This window comes from Paroedura picta, chromosome 3, assembly GCF_049243985.1.
Source record: "Paroedura picta isolate Pp20150507F chromosome 3, Ppicta_v3.0, whole genome shotgun sequence".
Classification (NCBI taxonomy): domain Eukaryota; kingdom Metazoa; phylum Chordata; class Lepidosauria; order Squamata; family Gekkonidae; genus Paroedura; species Paroedura picta.
In genome coordinates, this window is record NC_135371.1 from 75328563 (window position 1) to 75351409 (window position 22847).

The 22847-nt window shown below is 44.5% G+C and overlaps 2 protein-coding genes across 10 annotated transcripts in view; one reads left to right on the forward strand and one right to left on the reverse strand.

Moving 5' to 3' along the window:
• The window catches only part of MRPL22 (mitochondrial ribosomal protein L22), a 38664-nt gene extending 23857 nt beyond the window's left edge, over positions 1–14807 (reverse strand). The window contains exons 1-3 of one of the 2 annotated variants that reach the window (XM_077326453.1): positions 14663–14807; positions 13736–13781; positions 2258–2393 (exon numbers count right to left, since the gene is read on the reverse strand). In XM_077326453.1, coding sequence (XP_077182568.1) covers positions 2258–2393; positions 13736–13781; positions 14663–14687 — 207 coding nt within the window. In that variant the 5' untranslated portion in view covers positions 14688–14807. The remainder of the gene's footprint in view (positions 1–2257; positions 2394–13735; positions 13782–14662) is intronic. The other variant, XM_077326454.1, reaches the window with a different exon arrangement.
• The window catches only part of GEMIN5 (gem nuclear organelle associated protein 5), a 76797-nt gene continuing 68753 nt past the window's right edge, over positions 14804–22847 (forward strand). For 7 of the 8 annotated variants that reach the window (XM_077326437.1, XM_077326438.1, XM_077326442.1 and 4 more), the window contains exons 1-3: positions 14805–15051; positions 16027–16181; positions 19293–19474. In XM_077326437.1, the coding sequence (XP_077182552.1) occupies positions 14886–15051; positions 16027–16181; positions 19293–19474 (503 nt within the window). In that variant the 5' untranslated portion in view covers positions 14805–14885. Of the gene's footprint in view, positions 15052–16026; positions 16182–19292; positions 19475–22847 lie in introns of all 8 variants that reach the window. The other variant, XM_077326443.1, reaches the window with a different exon arrangement.

Genomic DNA, 22847 nt, shown 5'->3' on the forward strand with positions numbered 1-22847 from the left:
TTGTTAAGAGCATCCTCTTGGAAAAGAAGTGGAGTGCTCCAGGGATCTGTCTTGGGGCCTGTGTGTTCAATATATTTATAAATGATTTGGATGAGGGATTAGAGGGGATACTTATTAAATTTGCAGATGATATTAAACTGGGAGGGGTAGCAAACACAACAGAAGACAGAATCAGAATACAGGATGATCTTAACAGGCTTGAGAACTGGTCTAAACTGAATAAAATGAAATTCAATAGGGACAAATGTAAAGTTCTGCATTTAGCTAGGAAAAAACATATTCACCAATATAGGATGGGGGAGACTTGTCTTGGCATTAGTATGTGTGAAAAGGATCTAGTAGTCTTCGCAGACCATGAGTCAGCACTGTGACTTGGTGGCTAAACAGGCAAATGGTATTTTGGGCTGTATCAAACAGAAAATCGTGTCTAGATCACGGGAGGTGATGGTACCTCTTTGCTCTGGTTCGGCCTCACTTGGAGTACTGTGTTTAGTTTTGGGCCCCACAGTTGAAGAGGGATGTAGACAAACTGGAGGGTGTCCAGAGGAGGGCAACAAAGATGGTGAGGTGTTTGGAGACCAAGATGTATGAAGAAAGGTTGGGGGAGCTTGGTCTGTTTAGCCTGAAGAGGAGACAACTGAGAGGGGATCTGATAGCCGTCTTCAAGTATTTAAAAGGGTGCCATATGGAGGATGGAGCAGAGTTGTTCTCTTGCCCCAGAGGGACGGACCAGATCCAAAGGGATGAAATTAATTCAAAAGAAATTCCGTCTAAACATCAGGAAGAAGTTCCTGACAGTTAGAGCGGTTTCTCAGTGGAACAGGCTTCCTCAGGAGGTGGTGGGTTCTCCATCTTTGGAAATTTTTAAACAGAAGCTGGATAGCCATCTGACGAAGAAGCTGATTCTGTGAAGAATCAAGGGGGTGTCAAGTTACAGTCGATAAGCGATAAGGTTGTAAGTGTCCTACATATTGCAGGGAGTGGACGACATCCCTTCAAAATAAGATACAGACATGCCACAACAATGAACATAAGGAACATTTTATTTTCATGGAAATATTAACTCATGACAATGACTAATCAATGGGAACCCTGAGCTTGTTTCTCTGCAACGAGATAGTCCCATCTGGGAGTGATGGGAGACAATGACACCCGAAGTGTGTTGTAAAGGGTGGGGGGGATGAAGTAAAGGGCCGGGGGGGAGACGGGATCCTTCGGGGCCCACCTCCAATTAGTCGAAGGACCACATGTGGTCCGCGGCCCACAGGTTGGGGATCGCTAGACTATTTGACTCAGAAGGTACCTTCCAATTCTACGATTCTATGACCATGCTAATGTTGCCTCCAATGACAACCTAACTCCCATTCTTTCACCAGGCAGGATTATGGCCAGAACAAATTGGAGAACGGTAAAGTAATTTTTTTAAAGGAAAAGAAAATACAAACATTTCAAAATTAAGAAAAATTCAGAGACACATTAATCATTTTATCAAATGTAGTCTCGTGTACACTTCATTGCCCAGAAATAAAATGCATATATTCAAATTATATTGCTAGCAGAATCAATTAATGTACACAGAGGATAAGATGGGAAACACTTAAGTACACACACACATTGTATTTGTCTCTGAGGTAACCACTTTGATTTTAGCTGTGCTTAGCAGCAAAGCAAACAATTTGACAATAGCCAATCACAGTTAAGAACCATAAGTAATTGAGCAGTAAATCCAGCTCGGACTGGATGAAGGCAATTGATAAGACATGTGAATACCAACAAATTAGCATACAGGTTAAATACTGTGCCAAAGGATAAATGGACACAATCTAGTATCATGAATCACAAAACTAAGAAACCTGCAGGAGAATACTTCAGCCTTCCAGGACAATTCACGGAGGACCTCAAAGTCCCTCTTTTATTGCAAAGGAAGTTCAGAAGCAGGCGAGTTTAGAAATTTGTTGAGTTACAAGTTATCACAACACTCAGGATGCTGGAATCCCAAGGGATTAACAGAGATATTACTTTCTTATCTCACTATACATGCTAATACCATTCAGTTATCACATCTGGTTGTAAGCTCCTCTATTATGCTGTATGCTAATTTGTTGCTATTTTACATTTGATATCAGTATGTTGTCCTAGCTCATTCTAACACTTCAATTTACTTGCTCAGAAACTGGTGCCTTACAAAATGAGACAAAGACTGTAATAACTACCAGCTCTGCAATTTCATTGTATACACGGGGGGGGGGGGAATTACCGCAGGTCTTCGACGCTCTCCAGGTTGTTGAGGAGGATAAACTATTCTATTCTTCTTTTCCCATCTTCCAATATTTTCATAAGATGTCACTGTACGGGCACTTGAAAGGAGAGGAACAGTGCAAGATGCTAGTAACCTGCAAGACATTATGTGACAATGCTTTGAGCCTGAAATATCAGCAGTTACTAAAGATGCTGACTGCTAAATTCATCCCAATTTACCATAGTTATTTAATACAACCTTGAAATGTAGCACTTATCTGGGAATGTGCAATATTGACCTACAGGTCAACAGCCACATACTCATAGGGGCAGGACAGCTGACGTCACACTATTCTGTATTCATAGGTTAAAGTTATGATGATTCATCCAGCTACAGGGCATCTTACTGGCTTTTTGCCTAGAAAGGAGAATAAGTCTTGTCTACAACTTTTACAGTACTGCCCATGCATAGTTAATTTGTTCTCTTTACTAATTTTAAGAGGCAGTAAATATAAGCCTGGAACCGAGTCAAGAGGAGAATCCATATAGTACTTAATATTTGTCATACAGAATTATATAGTACTTAATATTTGTCATACAGAATTATACTGTGATTAGTGGTAAACCAGGCAGGCTTTGAAAGGGTCACACCCGGGGCTGCAGGGAGGCCTTTCCAGGCCTTTGGGAAGCGCTCCCTCCACCCCCCCTCGGCCGGATGGCTTCCCAAAGGCCTTGATAGCACACCTGGGGTCTGTGCGAGGCCTTTCCAGGCCTTTCGGAAGCGCTCCCTCTCCCCCCACTCCCCCTCGGCTGGAGGGCTTCCCAAAGGCCTTGAAAGCACACCTGGGGCCTGTGTGAGGCCTTTGGGAAGTGCTCCCTCTCCCTCCACCCCCCTCGGCCGGATGGCTTTCCAAAGGCCTTGATAGCACACCCGGGGCCTGTGCAAGGTCTTTCCAGGCCTTTCGGAGTAGTAATCCCCCCCCCCCCCCGGCTGGGCCTCTTACCTGGGGCCCTGCAAATGGAGCGGAGGAGTCACCGACTGGCTGGCTGTAGCAGCCAGGCATGTCTGTGAGGCAAGGGGTGAGGGCTTGGTGAGGGAGGGTGGGAGCTGTAGGGGCAAGCCCGGACAGTCCGTCCCCCAAGGCTGTTTCACAATTATTAAGAGGCACCAAATGGATAAGATGGTATGGTGGTGAAAAGTGCCATGAAGTCACAGTTGATTTATGGTGACCCTACAGCAGGGGTCCCCAACCCCTGGGCCAGGGACCGGGACCGGTCCGTGGATCAGTCAGTACCGGGCCGCGGCTCCTCCTAGTCTTCCTCCCCGGCTGCTACCTCGGGGGCTGCCCTGCCACTCTGTCGCTGGCTCACCTTTGGTACTATCCAGTGGCCGCCATGGCTGGGGTTCCCCCTCGGTATGGCACTGCGCAGATGCTGCTGGCAGCGCCCCCCCCAGTGGGCAGCAGGAAGTCAGGGGTGCCGGCGGAAAAGCAAGTGGAGCAGGGGCTCAGGCGGTGGCAACGTGCCTCGGCAAAAGACTACCCCCCCAGATCCAGCAGGATCCAGCTAGCCTGGACTATCCAGGATAGGGTATAATCCCAACCGTACTTTCATGAACACACAAACATATAAAGCTGCATCTGGCTGAGTCAGACCACAGGTATTTCAAGATTACTACTGCCTGCTCTAACTGGCAAGAGCTACCCAGTGTCTCTGGCAGTGTTTCACATTACCCACTACCTAATCTTTTAAACTAGAAATGTCAGGGATCTTCAGCATGTAAAGCAGATACTCTTATTACTGAGCTATACCCCTTTTCTAAATTGCAACATGAACTGCAAAATAAAGCTGTAAATCCAATAATTAATCCTAAATCAGTGGGACATCTTGGAAACGACTGATGATTTCACTAACAGGTTTCATATTACGTACCATGAGACTTCTCCACTTCCCCCACCTTGTTATGTAAAGCTTCAGGACCAGGGTAGACGTAAGAAACAGCTAAAAAGTTGAGTATTGGGGGTGAGGCGGGGGGGGAGCAGTTTTTTAAAGAATAATACATTAAGTTTACTCTGATAGAACTGCTCTTTGAAAACAGCTTTAACAGGATTGTGACTAGCCCAAGGTCATCCAACTGGCTGCATATGGAAGAACAGGGAATCAAACTCAGCTCTCCAGATTAGAGGTCACTGCTCTTAACCACTACACAAACACTTAGAAGCTTCCAACAATTCAGTAGGCTGTCTCCAGATTGCCTGCTGATGTTATCTATGAAGATCACGCTAGTCTTAAAATATCTGGCTTTTAATTTGCTTCCTAGCACAATTCCAAGATGTAGTTCTTCCCTGTCAAGACAAATATAGTCTTAACCTAGGTTACTCGAAAGACTATCCTCTTGCATATATCTAACTGTAGGTCAAGACATTCATTCTGTGGGCCTCAACAACAGAGACAAGGCTGATGTACAGTAAAAACTGCACTTCTTCCTAGTTGATAGAATTCCTTTCCTACAGGATTATGTCCATTAATGGAAAGCTTGAATTTCTATAGGTTTTGTTTTCATTTTGCCCTGGTTGAATTTTTTTATTGACTATCTTACCTTGGCCTTTCATAAAATGTCTGCTGTCTGATCTGAAATTTTACTGCCCCTGGAATATTTCCATGAACTGCTTGCTGATCTATTTTTATTTTATTTTTATTGATTTTGCTGCCCGTTTTAATTTTGGCTTTAATCTTATTGATTTTACTTTCTTTCTTTTATTGTATGGTTTTATCATGTTACTCAATTAATTTAATTTTTTCCACTTTTTCATGCGTTCAAATTATACTATAATAATATTTTAAAGAATAAGTGAAACCCTGCTGGGCAAGTGAACCTTGTTGTATGGTTCTTTTCTACACAGAAAAAAAGAGAAATAGAGGAAGATAAACTTTACTAGAAGTAAGCTACTAGAACAGTAGTTCTCAACCTTCCTAATGCTGTGACCTTTTAATACAGTTCTTCCTTTTGTGGTGACCCCCAACCATAAAATTATGCAAGTGTTCTTTCACAGAAATTAAACCAAAACTGACCAATGGTGTGAAGATCCATTGTTCATGGTTGTATATAAATTGTTTTTTTTCTGGGATTTCTTAGTTCAGTTCTGCCTCTTGTATCACCATGCCGATCTCACTCTTTTCTGCTGCTCCAGACAGACGAATGCTCTATCTCGATCTACCCCACAAGGCTGTTGTGTAGATGGCATTCCCCCCTACCCGGCCAAGCTGCTTACACTGCCATGACCCCTGTGAAAGGGTTGTTCGACCCCCAGGTTGAGAACCACTGTACTAGAAGATCTGTAAAGCATAAACCAATGGCTAGTTAGGTGACAGCACCATCTAGTGATCACAGTTGTTATAGTATGTGAACAAGAACCCTAAACATACTTTAAAGAAATATAAATAATATATATATTTAATTTTTAAAAGAATTGTTTTATTATCTATTAATCAAAAACTATTTTATACCACTTTGAGACTATATTGTTTATATTTCTATTTGTGCTAGCTACTGCCTTGATTCACACAGTATACTAACATTACCTTAAACAAAGGAGATCAAACAAGAATTTACACCAAAGTATAATCCCAGTGATTTTTTTTAAAGACCTACACATCTGTACTATTCACACATCTCTCCCATACTGCATTCAAGGAAAGCTATCATCTACGGTAGCGATCCCCAACCTGTGGGCCGCAGACCACATGTGGTCCTTTGACTAATTGGAGGTGGGCCCTGAAGGACGCCTTCTCCCCCCCCCCCGGCCCTTTACTTCATCCCCCCCCCCCCCGGCCCTTTACAACATACTTCATTGTTGTGGCGTGTCTGTATCTTATTTTGAAGGGATGTTTAAACATTACCATAGCGATCAGAGAGCGCTAGGGCAGTGGTTGAGAGTAGAGGAGTAAACTACGCCCCCCCCCCACCGGGCCTCAGTAAAAGGCGTTGAGTGGTCCCTGGTGAGTGGTCCCCGGTGATAAAAAGATTGGGGACCACTGATCTACGGTTTGCAATAACAAGGAAGGCTACCAGGAAGCTAGAAATGTGCTCTCAAATGCTAAACTTAAGCACTGCTAAGCCCTACCCCACCTTTTCCTTGTTAAATCTAGGACTGAATCAAAATCAAGTAACAAGTTTCTCAAAGATTATTCACTTTTGGGAGTTCTTTCAGGGATAGGAAAGGGTGTGAAAATAGAAAGGTTTGTTACAGAGGAAGGTGGAGTGATGTCCCCTGTCTTGCTATGGTCATGACCATAATGTGGTGATGATACTTACTGTACAGCATGGCAAGACAGTGCCCCAGTCCAATTAAGGTAATCACAAACAAAATAAGGCTTCTGGACAACACTTCAGGGACTTTGCATATACTGGATGTGCCCCCAGATGCAGATGATATCTGCACTGCATTGCTTTCCTCAATACAGCCCTTTGACAGCAGTGCTGTAAGGCTGAACAGCATCTACACTCAAATCCTATTTACACTGCAATGCCTGGTTTTATTCACTAGACTGGGATACCAGCCCTGTTGAATCAGGGGATTTTTTTAGTTCCTTTAGTACAGCACAAAAGCATTTTCCCCTAAAGGTTGCCAGTCAAAGATCAATGTGTACTTTTAGAATTATTCATCCAATATAAGTACTATGCAATATAAATCCCAATATTGATGTAGGCTCTCACCAGGACAGGCCAGAAAGCCACGGGGAAGCGGCAGGACACTGTGAGTAAAGACGGAGGCCTTCCCCTTGGGCCTAGAAGCACACCCGGGGCCTCAAAGAGGCCCCGGGTGTGCTTCTAAGCCCGAGCAGAAGGCTGCGCTGATGCCAGGGAGGAGGGGGGAAAGCAGGCCTTCCCCTCAGGCCTAGAAGCACATGGGGGGGGGGGCTTTAAAAGCCTGTTCTCACGAATGGGCTTTGAATCTAGTATAAGGACAATAAAATCCCTGAGAACAAAGGGGCAGGCATCCAAATCTGGTGATGATAAGCTGCACTCTGCAGAAATCTCATTATGGTTTTACATGTGTCTCACTACCTAGATCATTCTCCAGGTTAAAAAAACAAGTAACTAATCATTCTTAAAATAAAGTCTGTATATAATGTAACGGTAATTGCTTTTAGGACACAGCACATTATATAAATGAACTAGATTTAAAACCAGTTGTACCTATAAATACAAGAAAGAAGGAAGGAAGGAAGGAAGGAAGGAAGGAAGGAAGGAAGGAAGGAAGGAAGGAAGGAAGGAAGGGTTCCCTGCCCCATCACTTCAAAGTGTGACTCGCAGCCTGTATGTTAACACTGTGAAGTCCAGGAAGAGACAACAGGTGCCCTTGAGTATGAAGGAATCTGCACACCTAGTCTCGACAAGAAAATATCCAATGAGGAGTGTGGCCTAGAGTGATGCCAGATGGGCAGCGTCCCCCACCCCAATCAAAGGAAGGCAGACATATAGGAGAGTGAATCAAGAAACGCTCTGCTGGATGAAGAAACAAATCAAAGAGTGAGTTCATGCCAGAAGCACAGGCAAGGGAGCCTGAGACCGACCCCCAACAGAATTTTAAGATATCTTTGCTCTCGACTTCCGGCTAAGATGTCGTTCTGAGAGGGTTGCAGGGCATCTGCTCTGCTATCTCTGAAGCCTGACAGGGGTCAATCGCGCAAGCAATTGGCAGAAAAGAGGAGGAGTATGCAAACCCCACCTCACCTTTCTACCCAGGAAGTTCCTGGGGCCGTCTCCAATCCTTTAGGGAGTATATCTCCCTGGATTATAGGCTGTCAGCGTTACAGGTCCAGAGGACAACTGCCATTTTCTATCTCGGACTTTCTTTTCTCTCTTTAATCTTAAAGTATCTGCTTCAACCCTACACGATGATTTACAGCAAATGAACGTTGTGAACTGAGGGGAGGACATCGGCTGAGTTCCAAAACATCAGTTACTGCAAGTATCTCTCGTTTTTTTTTCTCCATCACTCTTCCTGCATCAAAGCCCTTTGTTTCCCCCTCCTTTTATTCTGCTCTGCCCGAAGCCACCTCATTATGAGGCAGGCTAATTCTCCTAACTAAGCAGAAGAAGGACTCAAATCAACTCAAATTAATTGGCAAAAGCTCTTACTGCAATTGTTTTGGTTTTCGGAGATAAGAGATAAGAGCTGTGAATGGGAAGATCTCACGAGAACTCTGTTCCAGCACGAGAATATCTGCCTTACTGACTTCAATGCGTCACATGCCTGTGTCGGAATGTTAGAGGATAAAACAGAGGACCTCTACTGGCCACTTGTAAAATTGTTTGAGGCCGGCTGTTGTTTTTTAAGTCAAAAACATGTCTATGTTAAAAAGATTGGCTCATCTAATAGAGAAACAAACCCAAGATTTCAAAGCATTTACAGAAGGATTGGTTAAAAATATCTTCAAGGAGATCCAAGATGGCAAGGAAGAAGTCTCCAACAGGAATGATGGATCAATAACAGTGGCTGATGACAGCTCTAAGCAAGGTGGAAAGCCAACAGTAGAAGAGAAATCTGAAATTTTGGAGACGGAAAAGGGGATGTCGGAGTTCTGCAGCCCAGATAAGGACACCCTTTTAAAAAGACATACAGCCATCTCAAAGCAACAGTGTACAAAAATCAATCAAAAGATATATGGATCTGTAGTGAAAGTAACCGATTTAAAGGAGCTCTTTGGGAAAAAAATTGTATTGATACTGGAGTCCAGGAGGTGCAACGGCCTCAAGATTTATCGATGCATATTCTGCGGGAAAGAGTACAACTGCACTTTCTACGCCAAAGGCCAATGGGACAGAATATAAGTCTACGGGAACGACAAGATGTAGCAAGCCTCGAGATGAGACCCCCTTAAGAAGACCGAAAGCTCATATTGTTCTATGTTTAATATTAAGCATTTAATCTAAACCTGGAAACTTACTATTCTTTGTATTAATAACATATACTGTATTCCATATTTCTATTTTTATGAAAAAGGGGGAGCAGTGTTTCTTTCTCTCTTGTTTCTTTTCTTTTGTAGGCATATAGGTAATATAATCGTTAGTGTTGGAAATATAAAACGGGGTTTTCCCCCCTTAGTTTTTATTTTTTCTTTATTAGTGTATTGTTATAGGGCCAAAGCTCACACTGATCTGTAGAAAACGTTTAATGTTAAGCTCTTAACTTAAATCTGAAAATATACCTGTCAGGATGACTCTTAGAATGGGTCAAGTATAAATTGTTTTGTAGATGTATCTGTATTAAGGATAAGGAGAAGCTATGAAATCCTCTTGTAATTTTTTTTTTTTGTACATCTTTAAGGTAAAGCCCTATTTTCTTTTCCCTTCATTAGAGTATACAGGGCCAAAACTCATACTGTTTTACAAGAAATGTTTAATGTTAAGCATCTAACTTAAACCTAGAAATATCTGTCAGGATAGCTCTTAGATTGTATCAAGCAGTTAACGTGAGGTCTACGATTTCTCAAGTAGGTTGATTATTAACAACTTATATCTAAATAGGCCTTTTTTAAAAATGTAGTGGAAATGTGGATGGCTCTTAGACTCAGCTTTGGGCAAAAGTTTATATCATTGTGTAGTTAATGTGGGGTCGTACATTTTCAAATGATGATTATATTTTATATTTTACAGTTCTTTGTATTAATAACTCGTATTGCATTCTATATTTCTATCTTTATGAAAATAAAAAAAACTTGTATAAAATAAAAAAAACTTGTATATAAAAACAGAAGAAGATATCTTTGCCCTCTGCTGGGTGGCCGTTGGACAGCTAGCAGTTTCTGACTCATGTAACTAAGAAGAAGACCAGGTTTTGGTTTCTGTGAGGGCTGCCAGCGCCAGGCAGGTAAAGTTCTTGGGATTAGGGGAGGGAGGCTTGGAGAGGAAAGTGTTGAGGGGGAGAGGGAGTCCTCAGCAGAGTTAAATTCCATGGAATCCCTCCCCCTTGCCATTTATCTCCAGGGGAAGTGACATACGTTATTCATGAGCATAGGAGGAGAGTTGCAGGTTCTACCTAGAGGCTGGCAGCCCTTGTTTGCGGGGAGAGTAAAATGAGCAGGTGCAAAATTTCCAGGCTATTCATGGAAGTGAGTATGGCGGCATGAAATGATGTGCAGCCTGAAATGATGGGGGGGGGGGCCCTCCCGCCCCTCAGCGGCTTACTACAAGGGAGAGATCTGGACTCCCTCTAGGCTTTCCCTCCTCCCACCACAGGGGCCTTTCATCTTGGCTGCATCTTCCCTGAGGGCTTGGTCATTGTAACCCTTTCCGTGCTGTAGCAGAAACCTGGCAAGGATTTCCTATAGTCTCTGTGGGGCACTTCAGGCAGCTGCACTCTGGGCTGCTAGGTGGGGCTCTTCTGGAGTGGCTGAAGTAAGGGCCGGGACAGGAATGTGGGGAGGGAAATTGCTGCTGGCAGCAGCAGAAGATACAGCCTGTTCATTTAAGTGGGTAGCCCTTTCGGTTTGAAGTAGGACAACCAAAATCATAGAATCATAGTGTTGGAAGGGACCTCATGGGTCATCTAGTCCAGTGGTCCTCAACCTTTTTCAGGGTTGCTATTTTCAGGTTGCAGACCGATGGGGGGGGAAGGGTGATCCGGGTGCCATGCATGCGCAGCAGGTCTGTGCATGTGCCTCTGCGCCATGCGCGGCCGCAAACATGCATATGCAACAAATTCGCGTATGCACGCATGTGTGGAAATGCCGCGCATGCGCGTTTGCGCCAGCGGCTGCGCTACCCTCTCCCCCCCCCCCCCCCGCAGAAAGAAGCTTGCCAAGTAGCAAGCTAATCGGCCGCTTTGGTGGCCGATTTGCTTGCGGCCTGGGAAGTTTCTCACTGCGGGGGGGGGGAGGGGAGAGGAAGCCGCAGCCCGGTGGTTGGGGACCACTGATCTAGTCCAACCTCCTGCATTATGCAGGACATTCACATCCCTATCACTTACCCCTTTGACTTCACAGAATCAGCCTCTCTGTCAGATGGCTATCTAGCTTCTGTTTAAAAATGTCCAAAGATGGAGAATCCACCACCTCCCAAGGAAGCCTGTTCCAATTAGAAAACGCTCTAACTGTCAGGAACTTCTTCTGGATGTTTAGATGGAATTTCTTTTGGATTAATTTCATCCCATTCATTCTGTTCTGTCCCTCTGGGGCAAGAGAGAACAATTCTGCTCCATCCTCTATATTAGCGATCCCCAACCTGTGGGCAGCGGACCACATGTGGTCCTTAGACTAATTGGAGGTGTGCCCCGAAGGACGCCTTCTTCCCCCCCCCGGCCCTTTATTTCATCCCCCCAGCCCTTTACAACACACTTCATTGTTGTGGCATGTCTGTATCTTATTTTGAAGGGATGTTTAAACATTGCCATAGCGATCAGAGAGCGCTAGGGCAGTGGTTGAGAGTAGAGAACTACCCCCCCCCACCGGGCCTCAGTAAAAGGCGTTGAGTGGTCCCCGGTGATAAAAAGGTTGGGGACCGCTGCTCTATATGGCACCCTTTTAAATACTTGAAGATGGTTATCAGATCCCCTCTCAGTCGTCTCCTCTCTAGGCTAAACAGACCAAGCTCCCCCAACCTTTCTTCATACATCTTGGTCTCCAAACCCCTCACCATCTTCATTGCCCTCCTCTGGACACATAGCAGTTTGCCAACATCCCTCTTCAACTGGGGTGGCCAAAACTGAACACAATACTCCAAGTGAGGCCGAACCAGAGCAGAGTACAGTGGTAGCATCATATCCCGTGATATGGACACGATACTCCATTTGATACAGCCCAAAATCCCATTTACCTTCTTAGCTACTGAGTCACACTGCTGACTCATGTTCTACGTATGGTCTACTAAGACTTTTCGCACATGCTACTGCCAAGACAAGTCTCCCCCATCTTATATTGGTGTATTTGTTTTTTTCCCTCTAAATGCAAAAGTGAGGTTTGAATATATCAGCGGTAGTCAAACTGCAGCCCTCCAGATGTCCATGACTACAATTCCCATGAGCCCCTGCCAGCATATTTGGAATTGTAGCCCATGGACATCTGGAGGGCCGCAGTTTGACTACCCCTGCAATAAATCTTTGTTGATCTTAAAGGTGTAATTGGGCTCAAGTAATGTTGTTCATGGAACCCATCTTGTCCCCAAGGCAGAACTGGTGCCTAAGGGTTGTCAAGGTCCATGTGGGGCAGGAGTTCTTGGACAACTGCAAGCAGTCGCGGGGTGAAAGGGATCAGGTCCGTTGGAGAAAACGTAAAAGGTGTGTGGGGGGGGGCTGAGCAGCCTGCCGCACCTCGGTCTTGGTGGGGCTCCTCGGGAGTAGCTCTGCTGAGGGCTGGGACAGAAGGGGGGGGAGGGAAATTCCTGGCTCCGCTTGGAAAGGCAGTGGCCACCAAGTAGCAGTTGGAGGGGTGTGGAAGGGGAGAAAACACCGGGAACACCGGGACCATAGGGAAAATGTAGCGTAAATCGACCAGGAGACGTCAAAAGAGTGGCCTTTCGTAGCGTGGATGGGGCAAGCATCTGCCCACAGATTACAGGCCAGTTCTCACCCGTCTGTCCTCTCTCCTTCTGTAACACGGCCTGCAACCCAAAGTGAGTCTTTGTGACACAGCTGTGGGGCCAGCTCGTCCCCCTAGTGCTCGGTGCGGTTCATGCCAATTCCTAAGCATAACATATCAAAGCATTCTAGCACGACTTCCTACTGGTCTATATCCTCTCTGGTCTATATCCTCTCTGGTATCAGGTGGATTGTCAGATCCAATCAAGAATCTCCCTAGATAGAACTTTCCAGAAGATATTAATGTCCACTCTTAATTCCCTCCTTCCATCCGGATACATGATTAACCAATTACCACATTCTTGAATCTAGCCTTCAAAGAGATAACAATAATAGCGGCAGGAAGGCCTTCTAATAATCAAGTTAACTCTTGGGGGGAGTTAGGGGTCTTCACCTCATACCTGGCCTGTACTTTCAGAATCTATACCGACAAACCAGCATGATAAAGAATCCCTACAATGGTACATAAAATTAATGTTTTACTAGTAAGAACTCTAATCCTTATAAATTCATGCTAAGATACCTAACAGATAATCAAATTATTTTGCAACTGATATGCTCCAGGCCGTGACAATTCCAGGCACCAGGCTGTCAGTGTAACCTGAATTCTATTCTCAACTCCTAGAGCTCCTGTGGCCACCAGCCTGTAAATTCTTTCACAGAATTTTTAAAAAGGGAAGGAAAGGTGGAGTCAGCCCTTTAAAAGAATGTCCTGCAAAACTGCATGCTCCTCTCTTGAAGATTAGGTAAATTTCAAGGAGCATAAATGCATATCTGTAACTTGACCACTCTTTCTTTAAAAGGATTTTACTTATTCTAAAATAGAAAATATTTCATAGGAGTTTTTTTCAATACTATCCAAAATTGAAAGTGCTGTTACTTTTGTTCATATCTTCTCCCCATCTATAAACACTCACCTTCCAGCCTGGGCCCAACTGCTGAGACTCCAAGCATGGGAAATTCCTAAAAAAAGGAAACAGAGAAGAAACATTAAAGAAAGGAAACATTAACTATAGTAATAACTATGAAGTATAGTTGTAAATTACAGTTACACTGTAATTTCCACTTTAAAGGATTGTTTCTATTCCACAATTCTTCTCTCCCGTCTCCTTATGCCAACCCAAGTTAGCTACACCCATCTTACCCACTGGATTTCATGGCAGAACAGGGACTGGAATTCATATTTATTTATTTTGTGTCGTTTGACACATTCGTTGAAAACATTTTGCCAGAGGAGGTGAGAAAGGCTCTCACACTTCTAGGCTTCGACAAACTACAAGAGGACTTTTCTGCACAAGCAACAGGGTTGCACAAAATTACTTGGATAAAAGATTGGGACTTGTGGTTTTCGCAACTGCATACAGCAGTTCCAGAATATATTAATGTCTACTCTTAATTCCCTCCTTCCAGTTCCAGAAGTAAGATTTTATTATGTAATTTCTGTACTGCTTAATGTTTCACAGCAGCACCTCTGCTCTGCTTCAGTTTCTTTCCGACGGTTCAAGACTTCTAAAATACAAACGTATTGAGTTATTGAATTTCCCACTTTGTTAACTGTACCGACTCTCTACGTGTAATCCGCCTTGAGTCCCTGAGAGGAAAGGGGACTATAAATAACACGAATATATAAATAATAAATAAGCTCTTCTTTCTCCTAGATACCCGAGGCCCATTCTAACCATCCCATCCCTTGCACGCCCAGAAATCTTCCAGAACAAGCATGCAGAGGAACCTTAGACGAGCCCGTCAAGCGCGTCACAGCCCTGAAAGTGAATCCCCAAAATCTGGGTCTGGGGCTCCGCGCTCTCCTCCTGTCAGGCTCGCCAGCTCCCTCCCTAACTCACCCCCAAGGATCGCCGGCATCGCCATCTTCGCAGCCCTCCCCACGACCTTGCCTGCTTTACGAAATGGGAAACGCCTTAGGTAGGTTGTCCGAGACGGAGCGCCGTAGCGCCCTGCGCGAGTGCCTCTCTTGCGACAGCACGTGGGGAGGCAGCAGGCGCTTTACGGCGACGTGTCCTGCTGGGCGGCTCCTGGCGAACTGAGCGGGAGCGTAGCGAGGGGAGGATGGCTGCGGCGGCTGCCGGGGCGCCCGAGCGGGTGCTGCCGGCCTCACCCAATTGGTACTGCAGCCGTTGCAGTGACGCCTCCGAGGATGGCAGCCTTTTCGGCTTCGCGGCCCGCAACAGCATTTGTCTCCTGGTCGTCCGTTCCGGCGTCCCCACATTCCACGGTACGAGTCTGGGATGCCACTGTGCCCCCGCATCGTTTTCACGCTCTCCTCCCCGTTTTAGCCACTGGACTCTTCCTGGGATTATTTGACCTGGCCAATGTTCCCTCTATCCCTCCTCTTCTTCCCACTCCCCCCTCCCGGTAGGGAGATAGTTGTCAGGAAAGGCTAGCTAGAGTCAAGATGCTCCTGCTTTAGTTATCTCCCTGAATCAGTTGGTCATATGTGTGGTTACTGGAGTTCAGTGAGATTAATTGCAAAGTGGGTGCCCATCTCTTGCTAAAGTTAGTTTTCCTCATCTTCTTTTACATTCACGTCCTGGAGTAATTTTGGTAGAGAGCCTTTCTTGGAGTAGCTCAGTTAAGGTTAGTACTGAGTCATAAGCTGATGTTCATTTTGTTGAGAAACTAGCTCTGTCCAAAAGTGACAAAAAATCTGTAACAGAAGATGTCAGGATAGCTTCAAAGGCCTTATGTATTTACTGTTTCCCCTCATTCACAAGATTAAATGACACCTAATTACCTCGGAATTTATTGTTGCTATTGTTGTTGTTTTCATTATGAGCACATGTATTGATAACAACTATTTCCTTAAAGGAACCTGAATAAATTCAGATATGATTCAAAGAGTTTTTATCTTGTACAAAATGATTGTTTAGTAGTCAGACTCAGTGTACAGCAGCCCCGTTTATCTTGTGTACAACAAAATATTGTTTCTGAAGTATTCCAGGATTGGTTGTGCTTCCCTGGTGATGTCTCTTGTACACATAATAATGTTTAAGCTGTCTTCCAGTTTTGGCATGCATTCTGTTAGTGACAGTATTTCCGTTTTTGGGGTTAATGAGACCCAAGTGTTTCAAGCGTAACTTAGAAATATTTGAATTAATTTGGTGACTTTGGGGTTTGTTCGTTTTTTAGCAAAGTTGATTTTACAACAGTGCAATTGTAACTTAATTTTATGGTTCTTTTGTCACCACAGGTGAACTAGTGGGCCACACTGAGAGGGTTTCTGGTTTCTCGTTTTGCCACTACCCTGGGCAGAGCAACTACTGTGCCAGTAGCTCTGATGATGGAGCTGTGAAAATCTGGGATGTGCAGACTCTGGCTACTGTAACAGAACATACACTGCATCAGGTAGAATAGAACTGCTGTAACTGTGTAACTGTTAGCTCTGTAACTGCTGGACATTCTCTGATATGGTAAAAAATATGCTGGACTTATGACCTATTGAATTCCATCACTTTAAAATTTAATTTAATATGATTATGTGGTATGAGGAACACAGAAATGTTCTCACTAAAGTGATAAACCTTTCAACTTAATTCTGTTCTTTTCTCCTTATCCTTTACATTAGCGGTCCCCAACCTTCTTGTAGTCGGGGACCGCCTCCGAGGGTGGGAGAGAGCCGGTGGCCCGGCCACAACAGCTGCACGTAAACGTGCACGCGCAGTTGTCGCGCATGCGTGTTTTTGCCACTAGGTGGCACTAACGCGCATGCGCAGAACAGCCGCACGTGTGCGTTTTCGCCAGCAGGGGGCGCAAACACGCATGTGCGGCGGCTCCGCGCGTGCGCGTTTGCGTCGCTGGCGTGTCAGAGGCCGCGCCTGCCTCTTCCCCCCCTCTCGCTGCGGGGGGGGGAAGGCAGGCGCGGCCGCTGGCGGCCCGGTACCATGGCCTTTGCAGCCCAGTACCGGGCCGCATACCGGGGGTTGAAGACCCCTGCTTTACATGTAAGATTTTTATTTTTCACTAAAGATAAAGATAGAAAAAAGAAAAAAAAGGAATACAAGTCAACACGTTAGTAAAGGTTGTACAGTTTACACTCCTGACATATTATGTTGGAAACCTCCTCATGTCTTAATATATTCATAATATATTCATCCACCTTAGATTGTTCATGTTCGAATTTCAGAACCTTATATGTTTCTGGTTTCTTCCTCTGTGTTACTTATCCATCTGAACATATCGTATTTGCCAGTGTATAAGACGACTGGGCGTATAAGACTACCCCCTCTTCCGCACACCAAATAAAACGTAAAAGAGCATCAGAAGGGGGTGGGGGGGGGAGGAGAGAGAGAGAAAGAGAGAAAGAGAGAGAGCCATAAAAAAAGAAAAGAAAGCAAGAAAGTATGCTCGGATTAGTGATTACTTCCTTCCCAAAAAAGGCAAGAGGAGAGGGGTAAGTCTCTCTCTCTCTCTCTCTCTCTCTCTCTCTCTCTCTCTCTCTCTCTCTCTCTCTCTCTCTCTCTCTCTCCTTTTGGCAGGGCCTCTGTGCATTGAACTGAAACAGCTTCCTCTGCTTATTTAACTGCAAACAAAGAGGGAGCGAGCAAGCAGAGGGCAGAGCATTCCCTGCGCGCCAAGCTTTCAGGCCCCAGCACCGTGCTAGCTGCGTTTGCTCTCTTCCTGAATGGGGGCGGGAAGGGAGGGGGAGCAGAGGCTGGCACCTCCCCCCTCAGCATCCTGCTCCTCCACTCCTTTGCCACTTGCTCGCCTGCCCGGCCCTTTGGGAGCTCTCTCTCTCTCCCCCTCCCACTTCAGAGTCTTATGTGTGAGGGGAGGGTGCCATGGCAAGGTGGGGCGTGCGCACAGGCACATGTTTGGCAGGCCCAGCAAGTTCCGAGCCTGGAGGAGTTCACAAGATAGCAGCAGAGTTGGTGAGCCCAGTTGGGGGGGGGCGCCGGCGCTTCGGCGTCCCTTAATTCTGGTCATCTTACACTATGGGCACCGGGCGAGCATCGGGAGGCTACTATGGGCAGCTATATCTATCCCAACTAAAGTGCACCCGGCGTGTAGGACGACTCCCCCCCCCCACTTGGAGGCATGTTTTTCAGGGGGGGAAGTCGTCTTATAGGCCGGCAAATACGGTAGATAAATTTTTGCCTTCTTCTCCGGGTACTGTCTTTGCTGGGTTCCAGCAAAAAAGGAAGACTGAGATGTAGGGCAGTTTATATAGGATGACAGAAGGCGCACTACATTTCGGAGAGAGGTCGGCATGCATAACACTCCCAGTTTCAAAAACTGTGGAGGGCTGTATCCAAGAAAATAAAAGGGCTGCTTGAGCATTCTGATTTCATATTTTTGTGTACCATGATCCATGTAAGAAGCAATGATACTTTGAATGTTTTAGATCTCTTGCTGGACTTTTATGGGGAAAATGCATAATCTCGATGGCATGGTAGTAAATAAAATGACGTAGCCTTCTATTTGATCATACAGTTAATTAGGAATTGGCTGTCATTCTGCATACCAGTCTGTCCTCATTCAAGTCTTTGGTTCTTACCAGGCAGAGGAAGTGGCCTGTTCCTCTCTGGAATATAGTTTTTCATAAGCTCACATGCAGAAGCAATGTTTATGTTATAGTTGGAGTCAAATTGTCCATATCTCAAGGCTGGAAGAAAAATGGAAAAAGTGTTTTTTGCTACTGCTTATGTAAACAATTGGAGATGGGAGAGGGGGCATGTTGGCTGGCCTGGGAGATACAGGGTGGTCCCAGGAGATTACATAGAGGGAGGAGACCCCAGGTTATTAGTTTGACCTGTAAGGGCATCATCTCTCCCAGCCTCCAAGAAAAGGGTATTTAACACTGTGTAATCCTATTGCTGACACACAGATTTGGGAACTCCCCTGTGTCTATTTGGTGTAGTAAATAAATATTTGAAAAGGCTTTCCTCTCAGCTTTCCTCAGTCAAATTGGGAGCACTGCACTGGGCAAAAGAACCCTGGTTAGTTGGCTTGGCTATCAGTCTTCTGGATTTCTATGCATGGGGGAAACTGCTGTGTTTTGGGGGCTGGGAAACCTATAGTCTTTGTTTTGCACTTGAATACTCACCTAGGAAATCTTGGTCCCAGTGTTACTGTACGATTCATAGACTGATTTTGGGGATCCTTTTGGGAAACTGTATATACAAGTAAGTCCTATAATGGAACCAAGATGGGATATAAAAATGTCTGTGCTATGGCTAGGATAGCTGGCTTTCCTGAAGGGCAGTATTGAGAAGCCAGTGAGACCTGAGGAGACAGTATCTCAGCCCTCACCCATGAAAGTTGTATTGCTACAGGTGTCATTTTCTCCCCATTTCTTCTGCCTCCGGGTTGCTAATTTAAGGGGATAGCTGGTATTCCTCAAGGAGGTGGGAATTGCCCCCATAACTACTAAAGATGAATCCTGTTCTATACAAAGAGGGAATCTTCAAACAATCACCATTAATGTATCTCTTTTTTCTTTTTCACTTTTTTTTTCAGAATATAATTTCTGCATTGCACTGGTCCCCCCAGATGAAAGATTTAGTTGTGTCTGGTGATGAGAAAGGAATAGTAATTTGCTACTGGCACAATAGAAGCAACAGCCAGCAATTCTTTCCAGAACCCAGGACTATATTTTGTCTCACTTGTTCTCCACACCATGAGAACTTGGTGGCCATTGGGTAAGCACTAACAAGGCTATGTATGTATTTGGCCCCACAGAATGAGCAATTAACGAATTATTTAATGTGTCCAGCAGTTTTCACCACACTGTGTGTGTGTGTGTGTGGGGGGGGAAGACCATTCCCAGATCCTCTTAAATCACCACGCTGATGGCCCTTCACTGACTCTTATGCTCAAAGCTTAAACAAGGCCTCACCTGCAGGGTGCAAGTAGGATGAACTGATGACCAGAGCCTACATTCAGCTTCTTCAGAGCACCTAATTAACAATGTGCATGTCCCATCATTGCCTCCTGCTTGTGAATGGGCCATGACTCCATGATGCAGCAGCTCCTTTGCATGCCAAAGGTCCCAGGTCAATTGCAGTTTCTTTAATTAAAAGGAGCAGTTAGTAGGTGCAGTAATATGGAGCTGAAAATTTTCCAGAATGTTTTCTGATGCTACATTTTTCAAAGGAAATTTTTCTACCCCACAAATGTAAATGTAAATAAAGTTTAATTATCTGTGGTTGTCAAGGTTGCTATACTGCAAATTAGTCGTATCAGATGCTCTGTGTGGGATATGAAGCATATGTGAGATATGAATTATTTAAATTTGAATGGGAAATTTTCCAATTTAGATTTCCCTAAGAACCACATAACTGAGAGGGCCATAAGAAAAACTTCTACCTGAAACACTTGATTTACTGCCACTTAAAGTAGAAGATAAGAGCCTCTTGTGGCGCAGAGTGGTAAGGCAGCCGTCTGAAAGCTTTGCCCATGAGGCTGGGAGTTCAATCCCAGCAGCTGGCTCAAGGTTGACTCAGCCTTCCATCCTTCCGAGGTTGGTAAAATGAGTACCCAGCTTGCTGGGGGGTAAACGGTAATGACTGGGGAAGGCACTGGCAAACCACCCCATACTGAGTGCCATGAAAACGCTAGAGGGCGTCACCCCAAGGGAGACATGACTCGGTGCTTGCACAGGGGATACCTTTACCTTTAAAGTTGAAGATACAGACCTACGCAGACCAATTACTTGACTTGGTAGTCTCAGGTGTGACCTCTGGAGTAATCAGCTAACCTGATTTAGATCAGTATAATCGGAGTCCAGTAACACTTTTAAAACCAACAAAGATTTATTCAAGGTGTGAGCTTTCAAGTGCAAGCACTCTTCCTCAGACTCTAAACTGACCATCATGACAATGGGAATATATAAGCAAAAGTTTACTAGACTAGTAGACACAGTTTACTAATGTAACATGATTAACTTTTGAGGAAGAGTGCTTGCACTCTAAAGCTCATGCCTTGAATAAACCGTTGTTGGTCTAAAAGGTGCTACTGGACTCTGATTTTATTGTGCTGCTTCAGACCAACACAGCTACTCATTTGAATCTATCCTGATTTAGATCAGACTTTATTGACAACCCTGGGAGGGTATCTCAAATGTGTGGGAGTTAATTATTTTTATATTTATTTAAAAAAAAATATTGGGTGATATGACCATATATGGTCATGATGACCTCCATATCCAAGATGGCCAGTGATGGGCCTGGAAGGGGAGGGGTGGGCATGTACACAGCTATGCTTCCCAAACATATTTTGCACAATCATGCCACTTCTGGGTCTTCTTCAAGTCTGAAGAATGTTTCAGGGGTTTCTCAACAGTAAAAAAGTTGAGAGAGGCTGGTTTAGAGGCCCGACAGGTTACATTGCTTGTTAATCATAACATGAAGTCAAGTTATACTTTTACCGTTTGTTTGTTTGTTTGTTTGTTTGTTTGTTTTAAGCAAATGTTTTCTGCTGGGCTAGTTACTATTGCCTTATTTCGCCATCTCAATGAACCAGCAAAAATAGTACTACAGTACAGTTTATGCTTCCTTAGGAGCAAGTCTGATTGAAAATAGTGGGGCTTACTTCTGAGTAATCAAACATTGGATTACATTGCAAAGCTGTTTATGGTTGTTCACAGATAGGCTCATAGCAAGTGCAGTGCTGTAGGTTTTGAGCTGTTTTCTTTTGTTACACAGTTTGTGGCAATTTCTGCATTTCAGAAAACAAGATTACTTCAGATGAGCACTCTAGCATAGAGAGTTACTTTAGAAGTGAATAATGACTGCAGAATTTGTTAGGTTTTACCTAAGCTCCAAGTGTGGATGTGATAAGAAGGCAGTGCTTATGTTTTTGAAGTGCTTAGTGCTACATTCCTGGCACTGCTGTTGGCCAACAGTAAGAGTTCCTATGTTCACATTGTTCCAAGTGTTGTGGGGGTTTTTTTGTATTTGTATTATATTAAGAAACACAATTCCAAAAGAATTATTTTTGATGCTTGTTGTTGTTGTTAGGTGCAAAGTTGAGTCCGACTCATTGCAACCCCATGGAGAGTGATCCTCCAGGCCTTCCTGTTCTCTACCATTCCCTGGAGTCCATCTAATCTCGCACCAACTGCTTCAGTGACTCCATCCAGCCACCTCATTCTCTGTCGTTGCTTTTTTCTTTTGCCCGCAATCACTCCCAGCATTAGGCTCTTCTCCAGGGAGTCCTTCCTTCTCATGAGGTGGCCAAATTATTTAGGCTTCATCTTCCGGATCTGACCTTCTAAGGAGCAGTCAGGGCTGATCTCTAGGACTGACTGGTTTGTTGTCTTCTCCAGCACTAGAGTTCAAAAGCCTCGATTCTTTGATGCTCAGCCTTCCTTATGGTCCAACTTTCACAGCCATACATTGCAACTGGGAATACCATAGCCTTGACTAGATGCACTTTTGTTGGCAGGGTGATGTCTCTGCTTTTTAGGATGCTGTCTAGATTTGCCATAGCTTTCTTCCCCAGGAGCAAGTGTCTTTTAATTTCTTTGCTGCAATCCCCATCTGCAGTGATCTTTGAACCCAGGAAAATAAAATCTGTCACTACCTCCATTTCTTCCCCATCAATCAATCAATTTTATTTACGGTCATAGACCAGCCAGTAAAAAACATAAAATTACAAATATAACATCAATTATAAATGGGTAAAAACTAAGAAATAAGAACAGTTGTATATGGATCCAATATAAAAGCACTAGGGAACAGGGTTGGTCCAGCTCTTTCTTCCCCATCTATTTGTTAGGAATTGAGAGGGCCAGATGCCATGATCTTAGTTTTGTTGATGTTGAGTTTCAAGCCAACTTTTGCACTCTCCTCCACCCGCATGAAAAGGCTCTTTAGTTCCTTTTCACTTTCTGCCATTAGAGTGGTATCATCTGCATATCTGAGGCTGTTAATATTTCTCCCTGCAATCTTGATCCCAATTTGTGACTCCTCTAACCCTGCCTTTCTCATGATGTGCTCCGCATACAAGTTAAATAGACAAGGTGACAGTATAGAGCCTTGCCGAACTCCTTTCTCAATTTTGAACCAATCA